This window comes from Culex pipiens, chromosome 2, assembly GCF_016801865.2.
Source record: "Culex pipiens pallens isolate TS chromosome 2, TS_CPP_V2, whole genome shotgun sequence".
In the NCBI taxonomy this organism is placed as follows: Eukaryota; Metazoa; Arthropoda; class Insecta; order Diptera; family Culicidae; genus Culex; species Culex pipiens.
Window position 1 is genome coordinate 140747998 of NC_068938.1, and position 22677 is coordinate 140770674.

Here is a 22677-nt window from a genome sequence, read left to right on the forward strand (position 1 = left end):
GACCACTTTTCAATAAAAAAAACAGTTTTACTAAATGATTTTTGTATTTTTTAAGGAGAGACTTAGCACCCTGCATTTTTCGTCAGTCTTTTTGTAACATCTTAGGCTACCTCCTCAAAAATGTTGAACAAAAAAAATCGTGACATAACCATAAAATTTAACTTATAAACTTTAAGATCAAATTATCTCAAAGAAGTGGCGTGCATTTTTATTTCAGTGTATATTTTTAAGAAAACCCGTCCAATTTCCTTCTTCGACCACTTTAATTTTTAAATTACACAATACAATAATATTTTAATAACTTGCGCCCTTCTCAAATGTCTCGAGTACAATTGGCGCCATATACACAAAAATGGCTTATATTGACTTAGGATAACATGTCCACAAAGTTTCATTGAAATCGGAGAGGGATAGGTACAAAAGTACCAGAAATAATCCTGATTTGAGCTAGAATTGCTCGCTGAGAAAATATAAATGATATTAAATGTTTCATATATAAGACCAACCTTGAACTTATGAAAGACTTTGAGTTCATCAACTATTTTGAAATTAAAACTTGACAAACAAGTTGCCTCACCTCCCAATGCATCCCCGAATGATTCAATTTGCGTCAGCACTCCGCAATCTGTGCCTGTCATCGTGTTGGTTGCCAGTTTTAGAACTTATTCCTTCCAACTACGCCACACACCGCTATCAATCCAAAACAGGATCAACTAACCAAAGTCGTCTTCTCCTCACTAACAGTTCGAGTTATAGTCGTCGTCGGCGTCCTAGCTGTGTCCTGTACAGTCGAAATTCAATTTGCCCGCAAACTTTAAATCGTTTGATCTACTTAGGAACTTGGCACTTTTCGAGCCGAGCTTTTCGCCCAGTACCGATGGAAGTTTTCGGGGCAGCACCACTCGAAATAAAAACTTTGCCGCCGTGCTTCTCCAACTGAATCAGTGCCGGTTCGTTTCACCCCGGAGCGAAAGTTTTCCTTCTGTGATTCCACCTTAGTTCGTATTTTTTTTTGCTACGTTTCATTTAAATCCTACGATTCACCTTTTCAACTTTGAACCTACAAAAGGAAAGGGAGATCATTTGGGCCGCGCCCGTTTTTCACAGGAAAATGAAGAAATTCGAAATTTGGAAGCTGCTTCCGCAAATTGGAATTTCCGCTCAAAGAAAGAAATCACACACACGCACACACCCTTCAAGGACTCTTCGCGGAACTTTGGGACCCGAAGGTCCATGCACCTGAATCAAACTCATCAAGTGGAAAACTTTTCCACTGGACCCCAGCAGCGGGATATCATTCATTTCGCGCGAAAAGCAGCTTTTCTTCTTCTTAGTGATGCCCATCTCGTCATAACTAGGGCCAAAGTTCATTAGGGATTGCTGCTACTTTCTAATTTACTTTCGCCGTTGAAGGACGACGAGGTCTTCTTTGTTGCAGGACAAACCCCAAAAGGCTTCCACAGGGGTGATTTTTTTTGTGGGCTGAAACTTCCAATCAGTAAGATCACACCACCGGAGAGTAATTGGTTTCAACTTTTTTGAACTTGCGGAATTTGCAGTGATGGTAAAAACAAAACAAATTATCCGCTAAAAAAAATCCAGAAACAAACTCGACTCAACAAGATTGAAGTTCATCCCGAAAAAAAATCGATACGAAATAGTTTCTCCATCTCTGCGCTCTGATCTCACAAAATTAGCTAATGCACTCGACTGAGACCCGCAAAGTCCGGCATGAAACTTGAGCGATTGAGTAATTCTTCGCTCCACGGGATCGGCCGTCGGTCGGTTTCCGACGGGCAAGGGCCAAATGCGCATCCTTCTGGGTCGACAACCAGCATCAGCACTGCCACCAGCCAGGATAAATCAAGAAAAAAAGGCGTCTCCGAAAAGTAATTTCACGGACGATGATTTTCTAATCTGTTTACACTAATGTGCATATTCTTATGGGTCATCACGGTAGACCGGAGGAGCCAGCTCGAAGGCTAGAGCCAGCAGTCGAGCCGGTGAGAATGGTCGTTAATCCTGTGAACCGTGCAGTGAAAGTGTCTCTTCTTTCTATGTTTTTTTTTCGTTCTGGCCGGGGTTTTCCCGCTGACTGTCGTCAAGCCAACGTGATAGTATCCAGATTGGTTCTCCTGGTGACGGTTAGAGGGTTAAGGGACTGGACCGTACACTGTCACAAACTGACATCAAGATCAATGTGTGCGTTTCTTTACATAAACTGCGGGAAACGATTATTAAGTAACTTTATTTTCACATTTGAAAGTTTAAGAAAAGTCTAAAAATAGATATTTTTTTAAATATCAGAAAGTTTTACAACAGTTTAATTTTAACATTGAGAATCAAACCAATAGTTTCCAAGTCGTCAGCTGTGTGCTATTTTGTGACAACGACCATTTAATACTTTTCAAGAAAATCGATTTTTAAAGTTTGATGATAAATATTTTCAAAACTATGAATGATGGAGCCAAACTTTTTGAAGCAATTGGTTCGTATACTATCGTTTTGAACTCGTTGGAAAGGTTTTCTGATAACCTAACCAACGATGGGTTGGGTGGTTGATCCGGACATAGTTTACATACATTTAAGTGAGATCCGGCTTCAAAAAAGTACATAAATATCACTTAAGTGGTCATAACTCGAGACAGGGTTGCCAGATCTTCAATGTTGTGGACTCGTTGGAAAGGTCTCTCGATTACCTAACCAACGATGGGTCGGATGATGGATCCGGACATCGTTTACATGCATATAATTGAGATCCGGATATATGTGAAAACACATTTTTATACATAACTTTTGAACTACTTATCGAAACTTCAAACAATTCAATAGCGATGTATGGGACCCTAAACCAAGTCGAATGCAACTGGTTTGATCAAAATCGGTTCAGCCAGTGCTGAGAAAACTTGGCAAGATTTTTGAACACATACATACATACACACACACACAGAAATTTGTTCAGTTTTCGATTCTGAGTCGATATGTATATATGGAGGTGGGTCTTCGAGCTTTTAATAAAAAGTTCATTTTTAGAGCAGGATTATAGCCTTACCTCAGTGAGGAAGGCAAAATGCAGAAAAAATGAGTTAAAACATGTTTTTTCGGCAAACCCTGGTTTAATCCGGACGCTTTTGAAGTTAAAAATCTTTAAAACATTTTTTAAGTAGTCAGGGTGGATTGGGTTTCAACAATATGCCATAAATATGTATGGAATTTAGAAAATGTATTAAAATTCACTAGAAAACAATGCTTGAGCTTGCGAAATGAAATGGTGAAATTTGGTAATGAAACCAAATCGACATCAATCAAATCATACTACAAAAGACATCAAATGAAAAGTACATCATTATTTGTAATAAGTTCATGCTCGCCAATCATTGAATATCTCCAACATCTTCAATATCGGTGTAATTTTGGATCAGCACTGATTTTTTTCTTTGCTTTCCTCAATGAGTATTGGAAGACTCAAGCTTACAATCAAATTTAATAAAACGCAACTCATGATTATTCGTGAAATTGAAATTCAGGCACTCGCCGTATGTTGAAGAGCAATGTTAAACAGATTTTATTTACACCCAATTTTTACAATCTTAGAAAGAATATTAAACTTTTTACATTATTCAATCCTATTTTGAAATACACTAATAAACTGGCATCAAATAAACTGGCATCAATCAATACCTGAGAAGTCTTTTGGTTACAGCCCTCCCAAAGAATTTCAACAGCTGATGGGAATTGCTTGAGTCAAAAGAATGTAGCCACGAAAAGGAAGAACAAAATTTCTACATGCTGTGATAAATGTCTCAACTTTCATTCTTTCCCTAGAAATCCATGTGTCAATTCTAAACCCAATCCATCATCCCCTTTTCTAGCATCTTTCTCTTGACCATCAACCCGATGCCCAATATTGATATGATCAAATTACCCCCGATCTTTCTGTGCACTGCTTGTACCTTCCTCCTTCTTCTACCTGCTAATGTGCTCTTCGACCCCCACTCAAGGTTAACCCACCGCGGTGATGCTTCTTTAATTAGCCGTTTGAAGCCGGGGCAAGCTCAGAACGTTCTGCGGTTCTATTTGTGCAGAGTCACGAGATGGTCCACTCGTATAAAACGGCCCGCCGGGCTGGACCAGGGGTATCAGTTCGTCTCTAGCGTCGATCCAGAACAGTAACAATGAAGTCTTTCGTTTGCGTCGTGGTTCTAGTCGCCCTGGTTGGAGTTAACGTGAGTATTGTCACCTAGATCCTTGGGAAGGGTTCTGAAAAAGGGTTTCGTTTCCATCCCGGCGCAGGCCCTGACCGAGGAGCAGCTCAAGAAAGCCGACGGATTCGCCAAGGAGTGCCTCGAGCAGGCCACCGGACTGACCAAGGATACCATCGCGAAGCTGCGCGCCGGTGATTTCACGGACGTGGACCAGACCCAGAAGTGCTTCACGCGGTGCTTCCTTGAGCGGGCCGGTTTCATGGACGCCGAGGGTGCGCTGATCAACGACTACGCCATCGAGCGGCTTTCGCTGGACCGCGAGAAGAGCAAGGTCGAAGCGCTGGTCACCAAGTGCAGCCAGAAGATGGACGACCCCTGCGAGACGGCGTTCCGGGCCTTCGAGTGCTACTTCAACGGCAAGGCGTCGCTGTTCTAGGTGGTGAGATGTGATTTTAGTAGTTTAGTGTACCGTGAGTGAATAAATGTTTGAAAATGAAAAATGGTTTGATATGCTTTTCAAGAGAAAATAATCCTTTTTGAACTCAGCCTGGCATTTGTTCGGAAGATAAGTCAAGAATCAAATCAATTCAATTCGGGATTATTTGTGAATAATCCGGTTACAATATGTTCATTTGCAGTACATAAAAAAAATTAGGAGTTCCATTCAGCTGTTTTTTAAATCTCATTCCATTTTGGAACGATTAATATTGTTTATAACTAAGAGATTACCAAGAGTAAGCAAAAAAAATAAAAAATAAATTCAAGGACCTAAAAGTAATTGACCGATTCTTCGACTCCTTTTCAAAAAATTTCCAAGTTTTTTTCAGCGTTTTGGCTGTAGTGGCACAATTAAAGAAGAAACCCCCGAATGTTACTACATATTTGAAAAGATAATTGATTTTCCAACATAGAAATGACATGCATAATGAACACCGTGGCCGCCGGGACCGTGGTGTAGGGGTAAGCGTGATTGCCTCTCACCCAGTCGGCCTGGGTTCGATCCCAGACGGTCCCGGTGGCATTTTTCGAGACGAAATTTGTCTGATCACGCCTTCCGTCGGACGGGAAGTAAATGTTGGCCCCGGACTAACCTAAAAAAAAGGTTAGGTCGTTAGCTCACTCCAGGTGTAGGACTCGTCTCCCTGGGTCCTGCCTCGGTGGAGTCGCTGGTAGGCAGTTGGACTAACAATCCAAAGGTCGTCAGTTCGAATCCCGGGGTGGATGGAAGCTAAGGTGTAAAAAGAGGTTTGCAATTGCCTCAACAATCAAGCCTTCGGACACTTAGTTTCGAGTAGGAATCTCGTAATCGAGAACGCCAAGGCAATGCTGTAGAGCGAATAATTTGATTTGAATAATTTGAATGAACAATATTATACCTGTGCTTTTCCTGAAATGAAAATGTAGCGTGACGGGACAACATCGTAAAACTGGAATTTTAAAAGGCACACCAAAAAAAAACGACTCAGTTTTGCCAGATTGATTTTTTTAAACTTTTGCTCTTCTACACATTGTCACAAATTGAAAAACGAATCTTTTGCTCCTTGAACTGAAAGATTTGGTTGAGATTTGAGTTTTTGCCAGCCATTTCTTTTCGTGACGGGACAACGAAAGGAGCAGATTTATGAAAAAAACTCCTCTCCCATTCAATGACTTGCAGACCTTATTTGGTCAATATTTTTGGCATTTCAGATAAGAAAACGCATTTAAAGCACATTGCAATTATTAGATCATAATTAAAATTACATTTTTCATAAAAAAAATCACATTGAAAATTGAAAAGAGTGACATTTTGGTGTAGCTTCGCTAAGAATCGGTCAATTTAACATTTCGACTAGATCATTCTATCATATCGCACGTCGCTTCATGACGTTCCGAGAAAAACACATTTCATTTTTGTCCAACCAATCAATCAACAATTTCCACATATGCCAATAATAGCATGGTTGGAAAAACTCTGACTTGACGAATGTCATAACTGCCTGCAGTTTTTATGAGTTTTCTCAGCTTTCAAAGCAAGTTTTGAGGGTGAGGTGAAGCACAAAATGGCGTCATTGGCGTAAATTGAGCCATAACCAAAGCTTACTTGGATAACATTTTAGTAAAATTCTAAAAATGTTTGTGAGTTATGGCAAAAACTCAAGCCAAATTTCAGGTGACCCAATAAATGCGTAGTCTAGATTGAATATTTCGTAGAAACATTATTAAATTGTTGTCTTTATATTTCAATACAAGACTGAATAAAATTAAATAAAAAAATGTTTGTCTAATATTGATCTCAAAAGCTCATAAAATATTAAAATGCGTAAAAACCTAAGCAAAAAACACACAAACCAAAGTCTAAACTAAAAGATTCTCCATACACTAATCAATCGCGCTGCTGCGCCAAGTTCCGTCTTAGCACCGGGCTGGTCACATTTCAACCAGATACTAAATCAACCAGTGCATAGTATACAATCAAATAAGAATTATACTATGCACGAAAGCCTCACTTTGTTATTCCGATTCTCAATGTAAACTTGTAAAAGAGTGGAAAAGTCCGGTGATATTTAAGATAACTGTCAACACCCGCTAAGGTGCTATTTGGATCACATCCTATAACTGATATTCATGCCTAAAACAAGCAACTATGATGTGACGTCACTCGACTCGACTCGACTAGACACCGGCGAACAAAACGTTGAGAATCGCGCGATTAGTATCGCGAGAGCGCAACGTAAAAAACAATGCGTTTTTCTTCCACACACCGATAGAAGCGGTTTGACGTTCTGAGTCACTTCGTCGTTGTTATGGCCGCTTTACGCAATCAAAAAAAAAAACGAATAAAATTGAAATTCAGATGTTAAATTTTAAACGAAATCTCGAAAACCTCCTCCCCCCGTCGTGGACAATTATCATACAAAAAAAATTCAGAATATGTTTATATGTTTTATGTTTTTTTTTCTCTCGGCTGTCGTAACGGTTGAAAGGGTTGGGGATGATTTGAGCTTGATGAAATATCAAGCCAAACCAACAAACAACAAGTATTACAAAATGCCTTTTACATTATTACATTAATGCAAATGTAGATCTAGGGTTTTTTCTAAAAAAAAATCCCTAAAAGAGCACGCAGCTAGCAAAATCTAAACTTAGTAACATGTACCCTCCCTGTAAAGGCTTATGAATTGATCTCAGTTGAAAGGTTCTCCAAATCTCTGAATTGCAAATGTAACATCCTGGAACAGAACTGGTAAAATCTAATAAACACTTATTGAATTGAATTGAATTGATAGATTAATGCAACTACCAATTAATTTTAAATTTTTAAGGAATTTGTGAAAAAAAACTCCTGAAATTTTATCTCTTTTTTCAATCTGTGATCTAACAATTCTAAACGATTGAAAATACAAAAATATACGTTGAACAATAAATTTGAAGAAGTAAAATATAAATTGTACAAGTTTATTGAATGAAAATTAAAATTTTCAGTAAAACATATTTTTTCCCTTTATTTTATTGTAGAATTTTAAAAGAGAGAGGGATAGGGGAAACAAAAACTTTAAATAAAATTTGCAAAAGCCTTGATGGACATTTTTAATACATCACTGTTAATCATTTGTCTGTCCATTTCAGGGAATAATTTCCGTCAATCGTCGCTGGTGATCTGTTGTGGCATATATAATCAAAATTAACGTGTCAAATGCTTTATGGAATAATAAAGAATGAACCAATGTAAAATAAAAATATACATTTTAAGTTATGTATTTCTCAATATCCCTGGAACTTCCTGGGATATTTTTGAAATTAGCATTGACATTATTTTTAATCCATTAATTAAATGTGTAATGCTTGAAATCATACGATTAAATGATTCCCATTAACTGGTGATAATTTATACTTTAATCTGAATAGGAACAGCAGTTTTCAAATAGCTTAAATGCATCTTAAAATCACATGTACTTTGTTGTGCTCTAGATGTCGAACCAAGATGGATTGGTACATAAATGGAGAAATTTCAATATTTCATATTTAAGAACATTTATTAAATCCATTTAAAAGATAAGTTCAATTATTCCTAAAACTTCCATAAAAATATTTAATTACTGAGGTAAGTAACATACAGTTTAAGCTTGAAATTTTGCAGACTGTCTGAGCGTTTTTTATCGAAACACCGAGCACCGAAACAAGAGCCAAATTCAAAATTGAATGCCCAGAAAAAGCATTTCAGTTTAAAGTTAGAATTTCTCAAGAAACAAAAAAGTTAAAATCCCGTGAACTCATAGAGTTCTTAGATATTTTGAAATTTGCATAATAGTATTTTTAACGAAATATATTGATTTCTGTTATTGTTTGGAGACAGATGATTTGTTGATTATTATCATAAAATTTTCTACTAATTCAGACAAAAATCTGAACAGAGGCAGCCCTGTTCTTCGGTTTTTTAATTAATCACAATTTCTCATCTCATTTGATTCATAACAAATAAGATTGAAAAAAACATTTTTGTTATATTTTTATGACTAAAAAAGCAGTAATTTTTTTATGGATAATTAAATAATGGCATCAGTAGTGCGGTGCCTGTGTGGACGCTCAGTCCTGTTTTTTCGTGTTATTTTCGGTTTTTTTTGTGTCGCTGTTCGAGTGCATGGGGTGATTGGCTATTATAATTAAATAATGGCATCAGTAGTGCGGCTTTTCGGGACGCGCAGTTCTTGTTTTTTACCTTCTTTTTTTTCATTGTTTTTTTTCACTCGCGTTCGTTGGCCGATGAGTTTTTTGTGTTGTTCTCTATTTATAGTTTTCTATAAAAACGTACCTGTTTTTTTTTTAGACTAGCAAGTCGTATTGCTGGATTAAGCCCTTTCTATATCATTGATGATTGGAAGGCACGCTGTCGAATATTTTTTAAGGCTTATGATAGAAAATCATTTCAATAAATGAAGCCCTTCCTACATCACCGTTGATCGGAAGGCACGCCGACGGAGAATTTCTGGCGAATCGCGGTCGAATTAATACTATATGTAAATCCCTAGATAGCTATCTTTCCGCAGCCGGCTGCCTAAGATTTTTAAAATTTCAACCGATAAACAAATTGCTTATGGTCGCATCACCTACCACAGTGAATCCTGACCTCATACCCATCTTACTAACCTCTCAAAACTCATGTGATACTTTGTCGGAGACACAGCTGATTTAGCGGTCCCATCACTCAAGTATCGGACTAACATTCCCATCCACTTCCCCGTGTCTTACCTCTGGTCGTGGCCGGCGTCGGTATTGATCAGCATGATAGGGACCTTTGAAAATTGCGAAGGGGTGATGATTGGTTCCTACTTTTCATCTGTGGTCCACGGAGCAATGTTTGGCGGTCCTGGTCAATAACGAAGTAGCAATTTCAATAATTTGCAGCCTGAAAAGGCGATTAGATGACAATTTGGTGTCAAAGGGACTATTAGGCGTCATCCATAAAGTACGTACGCTCTTAGGGGGGAGGGGGGGGGGGGTTACCGAAGGTGTGACAAGATGTGACGAAGGGGGGAGAGAGGGTTTGCGAGATTGTGACGTCACGCTAGGTTTTTTTATGATTGCATAATATTAATTTGTACATAATTGAATTGAAACCTAATTTTGACCGATTTTTGCGTGACATACTTTATGGATGACGCCTTATGTAAAATTGGACGCCCGTCTTGATGGCGTACTCGAAATTCCAAAAAAAACGTATTTTTCATCGAAAAAACACTAAATTCTTTTTAAAGAAAAACTCTGCCATTTTTCATTACCCAATTGTAAAAAAAAAATTGAACATGTCATTTTAAGGGAAATTTAATGTACTTTCGAATCTACATGAACTCAGAAGGTTACTTTTTTGTGTTTTTTTCTAACTTTGCAGGGTTATTTTTTTAGAGTGTAACAATGTTCTTCAAAGTAGAACAGACAATTACAAAACAATGAATTACAAACATAAGGAACTTGCTTGTAACCATAACAAATTATCAAGATTAAAAAAAAAAGTTTTGAAAAAGTTACTTTTTGCGTTTAAATTTCAACAATTGTCTGTAAAATTCAAAGTTTTTGCTGATCACGCCCAGTAAAACAAATAATGCCCTGAAAATCTTATCGATTCCTAAGTATTCAACTTTTCCACTGTTTCACAACCAAATTTGAATTTCCAGACCAATATATTGTTTTTCAAATTCGAACCGTGACAACCCAAAATTGGAATTTGGATTCGAAGTTTTGGAAATTTCACTCTTTTAGGTTCTAACTGGATTGTTTTTTTAGTTCAATTATAGTGTCAAGGTATCATAGATTTGAGCTCTCTGAATGTGCTCTAATCGACAGCATTGATTTTTAGTAAATTTCCTGTCAATACATAAAGTTGCAAAATTTGGGCCTATTTCTGCCAATAAATAAATTTGTAAAATTTTGGCGTAAATTCTATGAAATTATTTCAAACATTTTCACGTACTTTAAGAGGGTAGTACAACTAATTTGGACTTAAATTAAAAATTTAATGATAGGTAAACTATGGAATATTTGTTTATTTCATCAACATAAAGTTTGACGTGATGCTCCAAAAAGTTGTTTAAAACTTTTTAACCTGTATGTTGTGAATAGATAACATTATTATACTTGAAGAAATCAAATTCTACGCTCATTAGTGGATGTTCAAACGATGGTGTAACAGAAAAATTGTTTTGGTTACTAATGTTCACAGTTTGGTAGTCAACAGTAGAAATAAAATTTATTTTTTGAAATAGACTAAATTATATTTTTAATTTCATTGTCTAATGTTTAAAACAGAAAGGCCAATTGTGATAAGACATCATAACACTAGCTGTAGTAGCAGCATCCGCTCGGTTAGCAGATGAGCTTAGCATGTGATAAGCGTTTGCTATAAAATTTAAAGAACCCTCTCGGCTCTCACTTCTAACCTAATGAATATCTGATTAGGGTATAAAAGTGTTGCAATAATCTTTGTAGAACATCATTTCGATTTCGTCGAGCCCGGAGAGTGCAAGTTTTTCGCTTTGTTTTGAGAAAGATTTCGTTTAGAGTAGATTTTATTCGAATCAGGATGAAGTGTGCAGTGTTGCTAGTCGTGGCGGTGGCTTGTGGAGTTTCGGCAGTGGTAGGTTTCGTTAGGGATTTTGATTCTTGTTACCATAACGGGTAATTGGATTGCTTTTTGGACAGCCTCAACAGGCGCCACCCAACCTGGAGGACATTAGCAGGATACCAAACGGCGAGATGTACGCCCTGGAGTGTCTGCTAACCAGTGGCCTCCGGATTGACTCGCTGAAGGCACTCCAAACCGGAGACATTGCAGTCAACGGCGATCAAGTCAAGGTGAGCAGGGTTTGAAAAATCTCAAACTTTTTGAGCTCATTTCCATAAACAAAACTAATATTCTAATTTAAATCGGTCGATTTTTGACGCAGTGTCTGGTGAAGTGCTTCTTCGAAAAAGCCGGTTTCATGGACAGCGAGGGGAAGCTGCAGCAGGAAGTCATCGTCCGGCAGCTAGGCCAAATGATGGGCCAGGACCAGGTGCAGAAGCTGGAGGAGAACTGCAACGTTCAGGGTGTGGATGCCTGCGATACGGCGTACAAAGCGACCGAGTGCTACTTCAAGAACAAAGCCGGTTTGTTCTAGATCGTTATTTTGGAAACGTGTCCTCGTGAAAATGTGAATCTGTACAGAAAAAAAGGGTACAAACCATGTGCTTGTTTTTGTTTAGCCTTGTTTGATTGTTGCAATGAATAAAACGGCACGCTGTAATTAAAAATCGCTCAAATTTTTTGAATGAGAAATGAACATGGAAAAATTCGCTGCGAGTAAAAAAAGCTCCAATAACTGTGCGTGTGGGCATCGTAAATTAATAATTCATGTGCGTGCGTGTGTGCAAATCATCCAATTGTTTAAGTGGCCGCGGGGGAGAAAAAAATACACGAAACTCGCAAACTAATAGTGAGGTTGTAAAAAAGTGGTCCGCTTGAATGAACTGGAGAGGTAACGAATTGGTGGAAAAATCCAACCTCAATAAAAAAGCTAGTTGCTGCTGCGCTTGATTGGCCGTTTGATTCATTAAATTATCGAGTGGGATGCTGGGGAGAGAAAAAAAGAGCTGCAATCAGAATTGCTGTAGCTTTAAATGTCTGTTTTGCAATTCGATTTCGATTTTCGCACTAAATATCATTTTTTTGTTTTAAAATGCCAGTTTATTTAGATAGAGAAAAGTGTTCTGATAATTCATCAATTATTGCAATCATCTGAGTCGCGATAACTCGTGATGGTGTAACCAGCAAACCCCTTATGTTTATATCATATTTTTTTTGTAATTGTCTGCTTTACATTTGTAGAACATTGTTACACTCTAAAAAATAACCCTAAAACGTTAGAAAAACCACGAAATTCTAAAATGAAAAATTTTGTTTTAAATGAAAAAATTACCCTTCTGGTTCAATGAAGATTCGCAAAGTACATTAAATTTCCAATAAAATGACATGCTCCAAAAAATTTTAACAGTTTTGTAACGGAAAATGGCAGAGTTTTTAAAACTTGTTTAGTGTTATTTTTTCGATGAAAACTACTTTTTTTCGGAATTCTGAGTACGCCATCAAATTGGGCGTCTAATTTTAAATAAAAGTCCCTTTGACACCAAATTTCTATCGCATCACCGTTTCAGGCTGCAAATTATTGACAAACACCTCTTTTTTCGCATGTTCCAAAATTGAAGGGGTCGTACCGCCCCTCCATCACGCGATATCAAAAAACGGACCTCGGATCCGTACCAGGAACAAAAGATACTCCTTAGAATAAAGTTTCACGCAAATCGAAGAGGGGTCGGGGCAACTTTTCCCGATTTCGTGTGAGTTGGTAGAGAATTACCCGACTTTCATCGTATAAAACTTACTATTTAAAATAGAGGTAATATGCCGTTTTAAATTTTAATCATTTCAAAATTTTACAGGTGACCAATGGAATCAAATTCACAATCAACTTAAGCAAAAATATTAGTTTATACAATTTGATGCAAAACATCATTAATTTTTCAGGAACTACTGTTAAAATCAATTCTATTTTTTGATATTTTCAAATTCACCGCAGTCGAGAGTTGAATTTTGAAACCCAGGATTAGAGATTTTTTTTTGTTTGATATCGTCCGAATGTTTGTTTTAATAAAAAAGTTCCCGATGTCTGAATTCGTAATGTTGTAAAGCCAGACGTTAAAACATTTTATGATAGAACGACACAGAAATGTTAATTTAATAGTAGTTTATGCAACAAGTTGCAAAAAGAGGATTTTTTCAGCACGAGTCGTACATTTATCCAGCGAGGTTCACCGAGTTGGATAAATACGAAGAGTGCTGAAAAAATCAAGTTTTGCAACGAGTTCCATACAACATTTTTTGCAATTCCCAAAAACACACACTGAGTGAAATTTTATGTCAAATTTTCATGTATTTTGTCAATCAATCGTTTAAATCAAAAAAAAATGTTGAAAAGTGTTACTTTTCGAAATAAGTGCTGAAAAGTTCAACTTTTCAGCACCCATTTGAGTGCTGAAAAGTAGAACTTTTCAGCATTTATTTTGAAAAGTGTTGCTATTCGATTCTGTTATTTTTGGTACAGAAAAGTAGGCTATTTCGTCGTTCAAGAATGACAGGAAAAGTAAGTAGTTTCACGACGGAATTGCAAAAAATAGATTCAAAGTTTGGATTATCTCTAAGCAATTTTGTGAATACAACAAAAGAATGGGAATCTAAAAATTTGCTAAATTAATATGTGCTTTAAAATAAATAACTTTGACCAAAAAAAACAGAATGCATTCGAATGATAATCGACTCGAAAAAAATAACAAGCAAATATCTTTTTTGTATTCTTTTTTTGGTTCATTAGAAGGTTTTTTGTTATATCATTGAAAGATAAATCTAACTTAAGAATTCAACTGTCTGTGTTTTGGAAAAAATCTTATGCAGTAGGTTCTCAGATAAATTCCCAAAAAACTTCCCAAAGATCTCAGATGATCTTTATTTATCCATAAAATTTGAAAGAATTTGATCCAGAAAAACCTGATCAAATTTGAAAGCCAAGTTGAAAGCCCTTCCAAGAGAATTTGTGATTTTCTCTTTAAATTTAATCAAGATCCTCAATCCCAAAAACTGTTGAAAATAGTATCAAACCAAAAAATCACCTCTAGCAAAAGGTTCTTCCATCCAGTACCAACACAAGTTCAGCTAAAAACAATCTTACCTTACGTAGACATTCCCTTGGCCAAACCTTTTCTCTGCTTCAGACAGCTGCTTCTCTCTCATGCTCCATGCTCGGGAATACACCCGACGATACAGTTGGCTCTCCACCCAAACAGCATTTTAAATGGGCGTAATATTCAATGTTTGGCTCTTTTAAATTGTTAGTCTTGATTTAAAAATTTTCAAAATATTTTTTTCAAAAAAATCGGAAAATTTCACGAATGTTTCATGTATTAATATTGATAATCGGACCATTAGTTGCTGAGATATCGTCATTAGAAAATGGTGGGTTATTTTGGTGAGATTAAGAAAACTTCAATTTTCGTGTTTCTTTTACTTAAAGCGGCTCTATCTCAGCAACCCGAGGTCCAATCTTCACTGTCTCTTAGACAATTTTAAAGCAAATTTTCTGAACTTCTATAAAAAAAATATTTTTAGAAATGGTCACTTATGGTCACTATTTTTAAAAATTGAAAAACTGCAAATATTTCGCTAAAATCAAACTTTCGGTGGCTGTTGGGGCCGAGCCTTCCTGCCCAACACAGAAATTGTTAACGAGGAGTTCGCTGGGTCGATTCCTGTGGTCCTGTTCCTCGTCCGGGTCGTAAATCCTTGGGGAACTTGGTTGGTCACTTCTTGGGGTTGTCCGGGGCTCTATTCCGACCGAAGAGCCATTAAAACACACGTTTAACATCAAACACGTATATTTAGTCTTAATCGCACACGATATTTACAGGGTTTAGATTAGTTCTAGTTAATAAGTTTCCCAGTATCCGACTGGTGCGCGGAACGCGCGGGGGCACCCGTGGCCTCGTTACCCGACCATGGTTCGGTTTGTACTGATCCTGACCTATCCCAAAGATCTGATAATTAGCCTAATTGTCGTAGATTGCGTAATAAGAGTACAATTGTGTTATCTCAGAGAAGTGATCGCCTCTCCCTGAGAGAGATCAATCCCTGGGCCCGTGGGATGTTTGTTCTGGTCAAGTTATCGTTTGCCTGTCCTACTCTAACCTACAGTGAGGCTCTCGAGCTCCCGAACATTCTCACCCACCCTGAAATTTCCCCTGAAATTTCTGAACTCCTATTGCAAAAGTTAAAATCCAAAAAAGAGTAAACAATCATGGTCAAAACTGATACAAATGTTTGAAAAATGTTTCCAGAGTTGGTGTACCTAAACCTGGTCCAAGTTGGTTTGACCAATGACTTAATTGCTCACCCACCGTTAGGTAACGTGGAGTGACCCTAGATAATTTGTTGACCTCCTAGTAGTTCATTCATAAAGAAAGTTTTGCTTCTTCCAATTGAACGCTTCCAGTCGTGTGACTGCTTCACAGCGCCCCACCAGAGACGCCGTGCAGGTGAGATCCGTCCCTGGTTGTCCAAACCGTTGATAATCAGCTGCGTCCTGCCGCTGATCCTTGCCAGCGCACGCCGTGTACGCTCCTGTTGGTAGTGCACCATCGAGTCCTCAACCGGATGTGCCTGTAGACCTTGACCGCCGATGCAGGTGTTGTTCTACACTTGCAATCCCACCGCCTTGATTCACCGTTGTTGTACGACGTCGGTTGACGCCGTCATCTCAGCCAGATGTCCTTGGAATCTTGCAGTGTCCCCTGCACTGTCACCAGAACCGGGTACCTTGGAAGCTCGCCCGCTGCTGGTGTGTAGTGAGAGCCCCTGCTCTGCCAACTGAATCTCGATGTAACCGGAGCCCATACTCCGTAGGCGTGCTCCCTTTTTTGCTGTGTCTCAGCAGTCGACGACCGATTGCCGAGCCCTCGACGACGTCGCGTGTGGATGTGGTAGTTTGTAGATTCTCCAAGCGAAGTAATCGCCGAAACCAATACCGTTGTAGATCCTCGCGTCCTTGCGAACAGCCTTCCCCTTGACGAGGCTGAATCCCTGGTAGTTGCAGTACATCCTCAACTGCTTGGGTTGATACCGGAACCGGACACAGGAAGTGACGTGGGTGTGTGTGTATATGCGCAATTGACTGCTTGGAGGACGGAAGTCCACTCTTCGCTTGCCCTGTTGTAACCGAAACCTTGTTCCGTGATCGTACAGTTCGTCCTGGACTGCACGTGGGATGGGAGCCCGTTGCTCCGGTGGCCCGATATTTTGAATCCGTAGGAACCGGAACCCTTGCTCCGTGATGTTCGCTTTGACCTTTGATTCCGCCCGTGGAAATGCTTAACCAGCTGCCCTTGCAGTGGTCACATGATCTGGCATCGTCCTTGGTGACCAGATCGCCGGTTGGTTGGCTGAGCCCAAAATCCTTCCATTGGACTGCGCTGGTGTGCGCGTCCCAGTGACGCTGCACTCGCGTGGGTGGGATGACCGTTTCCCGAAACCTTTGGATGACGCCCCAGTGACGTCAGCTCGCCTCTAGAGTGGCCACTCTAGAGGTTGCAGTGCTCCTGACTGCTTGGGATGGGAGCCCAGTGCTCCGCTTGTCCAGGTTTGACCCTGAACCCTTGGTTGGATTGTGCAGCGCGTCCTCGGCTGCTTTGGATGGGAGCTGGGTACTCCGATTGTTCAGGTGGGATCCTGAACCCTTGTTTCGGGAATGTGCAGCGCGTCCTTGGCTGCTTGGGTGGGAGCCCAGTGCTCCGCATGTCCAGGTGGGATCCTGGACCCTGGCCTTGGATCGGTCAGTGGGTGGTGGCATTCCTTGTGGCCACGCTTGTATCCAATGCCACGTGGCGACCGTTCGCCGATCGTGGTCGATGACGTCCCAATGACGTCACGCTTGGTAGACATGGTTCAGCCTCCCTGAGCCACGCCTGCGCTCCGAACTCCGGACCCTGCCCAGAGTAGCACCCTGTCATAACCGTCCTTGGCTACGATAAACCTTGGTAGTGTGGATTCTGCATAACTCCAAAACGTCGCCCTTGGCAACATTCGCATCCACAACCCTGCCGTGGTAGTTGTTGAATGGTGTTCCAACCGAGATGAATGAGGTGTGTGACGTCACCATAGACGTTTTCCAGAACCAGTATCAGATGTTTCCCGTGCTTGCTGTCCAGCGAGCCCTTCCCGCATTTCTCAATCAGTCGACGAGCAGCAACATGTAGAAGAGGATAGAAACGAATCTGAGTGTGTGTAGATCCGATGTCCGGCTTCGGCGGACATATACAATAGCCATCTTTACCTTACAAAACACTTGCATGTGCCTCCTCTTCGTGCTGCGAGACGTCCCGAACCGATCCCGTTCCGACCAGTCACGTGGTGCGACCGACCAGAAGTAAACAATCCGAAGCAGCTGTTGTTCTTTGGTTGTGTGGTTCCCCGAGGTGTTGAGTCGGACTTGATGGTTATCCTCGCCGACTGGACTCCTGGTAGCTTGGGTGGAAAGACTTGGCGAGAGATAATAATTGTACTCCCACGCGACTCGTCAAGCCTTGTCCAGATGTTGAAAGTATGTGGACCATCTCTCACAGTCGGTCCCAGTTTAGCCAGCGATTTGAGTCCGGATCGTTTGAAGAGGATAAAGTTACGGTTACTTGGTGTAGTCTCCAGACGTCTAAACTTCGGTAGACATATTTTCAAAGTTTTTTACCTGACGAGAAATGTTATGCTGCAACCTCTCCAAACCGTTCGTCTTGTCCATCAGCAATCGAGCAGAGAAACCTTCAGCTGTACGAAGTGTGTCCGTTGTCCCAGGACACCCAATAGTCACCATTGCGCAGAACGTAGCCATCGACTGTCCATCAATGAGCGTGAATTCCAGATCTGCGACTTCATTCAGCGACCATTCATTGGACCGTGTTTGCGGTCACGTGAGGACCCTTCCTCAGCAGTGTAGTTCGGACATCGTAGAAGATTGTTTCCGTAGAAAGTTGGGAAAAAGTTGGTGTGAGTACATTGCCATTCATGCTTCGGCCAGACACATACACTAGATTTGTAGTAATTACCTTTGGAAGTAAAGGATTTCCCTCGTTGGGTGTGTGTGACCGAGCTGCCTTGGGTGTAGTGATGATCGTTCCTTATCCACACGATGTCACACTTTCGCAGTTCCTTGCGATCATGCGATGACGATCACGTGCTGCAGTAGATTGGCACACGAGTAGTAGTGCACAATATCCAGACCAGTGGACTGTATGTAGATCCCGAGCCGTAACAAATACGGCAACCTTCCGAGTTGATATGATACGACGATCTTCCAAGTCGTCGCCATCGTGCTAACTTGTCGTACGTGCATTTTGGACCAAATTGAGTTAAGAACGCCATTTTGTGCAGCTCACAATGCCTCACCTTTTGACCTTCACAGATCCCCAAAATTCGATTTCAATCCTGAGATATTCAACAAAAACCGAAAAAACTCCGTGCATTTTTGTCACTTTACATATGAAAGTAGTTTCAATCTTGTCGTGCTATCTTGTCACTCCATGGAAATTGATGTAAGTGCGACAAAAGGCCAAAGGGATTTCGGACCAGGAAAGTCAGGATGCGTTTGTCGCACGTACAAGCTAGACTACCGTAAACATTTGTAATTAAAACTCGGGACTCCAGCAACCAACTTCAACCAAACTTTGGGACAATGAACAGAATGGTGAGCCAAACAAAACGTGATTGTTATTGTTTACATTGCGTGCTCTCGTTTTTGAATATTCAAGGTCAAACATTAAAACGCGTTTTTCTCGGAACGTCAAAATGGCGGTTGCGACAAGATAGCACGACGACGTCGAAGTGGTGGTTATCCGACGATCTTGATGATCTGCGTGATCGCGTAATCTTCGTGCCGATTCCACAACGACGACGATCACTCGATGCGGGCGTGTAGTGGTGTTTTGCGAGATGAAAATTGGTGTTAGAACCGAGTAGTTGCTTGCTTCGGCATGCGACATATACTGAACTAATATTTACCTGGAAAACTGACTGCCGCGCAGGTTCAGTATTGTCCGAGCTGGGTTGGTTTAGTACGACCTCCCTCCAGATCCGTAACAGCTCCCGATGAACTGTCCCAGAAGCAGCAAATCCGTGTTGTTCCAGTTTCAACTCGATCTCGTTTGGTCCATGATGATAAGTTGAAGTCCGACGAGGAATCCAAATCCCGCTAATCAACCAGAAGTGAGCCATCCGTTGGCGTAGAGTTGACCACCGGCCAGTGTGGTGCTTGTAACCATCCATCGCGGTCCATAGGGTTAAAGAACGCCATTTGCCTTGGCGCAAATCCAACAAGTACGTGGTACTAGAGCGGGCTTTGTACAAACCGATTGCTAGTGGTGGTGTTAGCTCCAACTAGCGCCAATTCCATCCGCGATGGCCGAATCCCTTTGTCCTTCCATCCATAGACGCAGCGTTCTCCCCGGGCCGGATCCATCCTGGATCCGGCTCGAAGGACCATTATGTTGGGGCCGAGCCTTCCTGCCCAACACAGAAATTGTTAACGAGGAGTTCGCTGGGTCGATTCCTGTGGTCCTGTTCCTCGTCCGGGTCGTAAATCCTTGGGGAACTTGGTTGGTCACTTCTTGGGGTTGTCCGGGGCTCTATTCCGACCGTAGAGCCATTAAAACACACGTTTAACATCAAACACGTATATTTAGTCTTAATCGCACACTATATTTACAGGGTTTAGATTAGTTCTAGTTATTAAGTTTCCAGTATCCGACTGGTGCGCGGAACGCGCGGAGGCACCCGTGGCCTCGTTACCCGACCATGGTTCGGTTTGTACTGATCCTGACCTATCCCAAAGATCTGATAATTAGCCTAATTGTCGTAGATTGCGTAATAAGAGTACAATTGTGTTATCTCAGAGAAGTGATCGCCTCTCCCTGAGAGAGATCAATCCCTGGGCCCGTGGGATGTTTGTTCTGGTCAAGTTATCGTTTGCCTGTCCTACTCTAACCTACAGTGAGGCTCTCGAGCTCCCGAACAGTGGCTACATCTTGAAAACGGAGCCCTTTATCAAAAAATCTGTAAAGTACTTCTCGATTGCAAATTCAATTTTGCATTAAAAAATAATGTCAAACTTGTTTTTGCATGAAACTTCGATTTTTTAACTCGGTGGCGGATGTTTTGACCATGTTACTCTATGGCTTAAAAGTTGCAGATTTTTGTCCCCTAAAACATATCAAAAAATCTCGAAAATAAAAAAATACTTATTTTGGGGAATTGAGTTTTAGTGAAAAAAAAAGTTGATAAAAAATCTGCAATTTTTTTCCGTGTGCCTATTTTTTCTCAAAAGTCCTCAACAATACCTTCAACTTTGCCGAAGACACCAAATTGATTAGAAAATTCACTCAAAAGTTACAGCTGTTTGAATATTTACATACCATTTTTGTATGGACAGCTGCCAAAATTGTATGGAGACTTGTATGGGTGAACCAATGACGCAAAATAGCTTATTTGGTCATAGGGAAGGCCCCCACAAAGTTTAAGTCAAATAAAAAAATACAAAAAATAAAAATGGTCGAAATCGGCCGATTTCGTAGAGAGTTGCTGCAGAGCCTTTTTCAACCTTTAAACAGACAGACGAATTAAAACAACATCACGAGTAGGATCTAAACTTGATTTTAATAAATAAATATTAAATCAACAACAATTTTAACAGTAGTGCCCCCAAATGGGAACACACTTAAAAGCACTCTCCGTTTTCAAACCATCACAGCACACAGCTAGTTCGTCCGATCGTCATCCTTCCTAGACCAGTCCGGCCTTGGTGTTGTAGAAGCACTCGTACACCTTGAAGGCGGTGTCGCACGGGTTGGCGCCCTTCTGGTTGCACTTCTTCAGGGTGGCCTCGACCTTGCTCTTGTCGTGGTCGATCGACAGCTTCTCGACGACGGTCTTCTCCTGGACGTCCCCGGCGGCGTTCATGAAGCCGGCCTTCTCCAGGACACACTTGGCGAAGCACTTGGTCTTGTCGTCCGTGCCGGAGAAGTCACCCTTGCGCAGCTTGACGGCCGACTCGGGGGCCACGCCGGTGCTCTTGACGCACTCGGCACCGTACGCCTCGGCCTTCTTCTGCTGCTCGATGGTCAGGGACTGGGGAGGTGGAGGGATATCGTTAGGAAAATTAAAACCAGGAAACCACAGTTTTCAAAAGTGCCTAATATCTAAATTGAAATTTAAACTCACCCAAGCTCCAGCGGCCAGAGCGATAACGGCGATAGCGACAAAGGTCTTCATGTTGATTGGTTTGTTGTTGGAGGGTTTGGAGAGTGGATCACTAGAAGCTGCTTCGAATGCTGCTGCACTGCACTGAATGATACCTTCCAGCCGCCAAAGCTGCACTTTTATATGATCTCTCTACAATCGTCGTCGTCTCAGTGCGACAGTGCAGTGGGCTTCCGTCCGGTAGTTATCCTTCCAAGTAGAGAGCAGTCCCTTCCGTTTCGTCAAACACTAATCAATTCAAGGAATGTTAGTTTTTCTCGTCTCCTCTCGGACGGATTTAAGCGTTCGGTAGAATCAGTTGCGACAGCTGTGATTTCCTGGTGGTCGTGATGGTTCCAGGGAAAACTGCTGCACTTTTAACGCTTTTAGCGCCACGTTGACGTTGAACTCGCCACAAAATGTGAATAATTACCTTCTCGATTGACAGCGTAGCAGAGGCGTGCAAGAGCGGAGTGATGGGAAGGGAAGTACACAGAAAAAAATCAATTCTCGTAATCGTGAATTAAGTTCACGAATGTGAGAACCACGAAGGAATTTATTCATGAGTATGGTGCATTTGCACCATAAACGTGAATATATTCCTTCGTGGTTCTCGCATTCGTGAATTTAATTCACGATTTCGAGAATTGGTTTTTTTTTCAGTGTAGCTAAAGATGTTTGCCGAAGTAGAAGCTCATATGAAGCGAATTTACAAAACGAATTAGGGCAATTCCATGAAAAAAGTTCAAAATTGGTTAGTCTGTTTCTGTCATCAAAATAATCGAAAGTCTTGATAATCTCTTTTCAAACAACTTATATCCTCTTAAGCAATGTTCTAGATTTTCGCTGATTTTTAGAACAATGTACTGGATATTTTTGGTTTTTCTGAAAGAGCACACAATTTTGAAGTGAACTGCATCTCAATAACTCAAATATGATGATAATCCATATGGGACATTACGTCTAATTTATGTCTAATAAAACATATGGGTAATTCTCTACCAACTCACACGAAATCGGCAAAAGTTTCCTCGACCCATCTTCGATTTGCGTGAAACTTTGTCCTAAGGGGTAACTTTTGTTCCTGATCACGAATCCGAGGTCCGTTTTTTAAATCTCGTGACGGAGGGGCGGTAC

The 22677-nt window shown here is 40.6% G+C and overlaps 2 protein-coding genes across 2 annotated transcripts; one reads left to right on the plus strand and one right to left on the minus strand.

The window, feature by feature from the left end:
- Window positions 1–4074: 4074 nt before the first annotated feature.
- Window positions 4075–11974, plus strand: LOC120415241 (uncharacterized). The gene is made up of 6 exons (XM_052706997.1): window positions 4075–4226; window positions 4294–4634; window positions 11023–11044; window positions 11149–11316; window positions 11382–11534; window positions 11627–11974. The coding sequence occupies exons 1-6, from the start codon at window positions 4176–4178 to the stop codon at window positions 11837–11839; spliced, it is 948 nt and encodes a 315-aa protein (XP_052562957.1). The 5' UTR covers window positions 4075–4175; the 3' UTR covers window positions 11840–11974.
- Window positions 11975–20939: 8965 nt separating this feature from the next.
- On the minus strand, window positions 20940–21806 carry LOC120415259 (general odorant-binding protein 56d-like). Its single transcript, XM_039576727.2, has 2 exons — window positions 21523–21806; window positions 20940–21429 (listed from the first exon to the last, which is right to left on the minus strand). The coding sequence occupies exons 1-2, from the start codon at window positions 21571–21573 to the stop codon at window positions 21085–21087; spliced, it is 396 nt and encodes a 131-aa protein (XP_039432661.1). The 5' UTR covers window positions 21574–21806; the 3' UTR covers window positions 20940–21084.
- Between the last annotated feature and the right edge of the window lie 871 nt (window positions 21807–22677).

What these genes read in the sequence shown, in the direction of transcription:
- LOC120415259 (XM_039576727.2), bottom strand. Translation starts at nt 21,573, where the DNA reads ATGAAGACCTTTGTCGCTATCGCCGTTATCGCTCTGGCCGCTGGAGCT. An exon ending in CTCTGGCCGCTGGAGCTTGG is followed by an intron (nt 21,430 to 21,522) that starts GTGAGTTTAAAT and finishes CCACCTCCCCAG; the next exon opens with TCCCTGACCATCGAGCAGCA.
- LOC120415241 (XM_052706997.1), top strand. Translation starts at nt 4,176, where the DNA reads ATGAAGTCTTTCGTTTGCGTCGTGGTTCTAGTCGCCCTGGTTGGAGTT. An exon ending in CTTGTGGAGTTTCGGCAGTG is followed by an intron (nt 11,317 to 11,381) that starts GTAGGTTTCGTT and finishes CTTTTTGGACAG; the next exon opens with CCTCAACAGGCGCCACCCAA. An exon ending in TCAACGGCGATCAAGTCAAG is followed by an intron (nt 11,535 to 11,626) that starts GTGAGCAGGGTT and finishes TTTTTGACGCAG; the next exon opens with TGTCTGGTGAAGTGCTTCTT.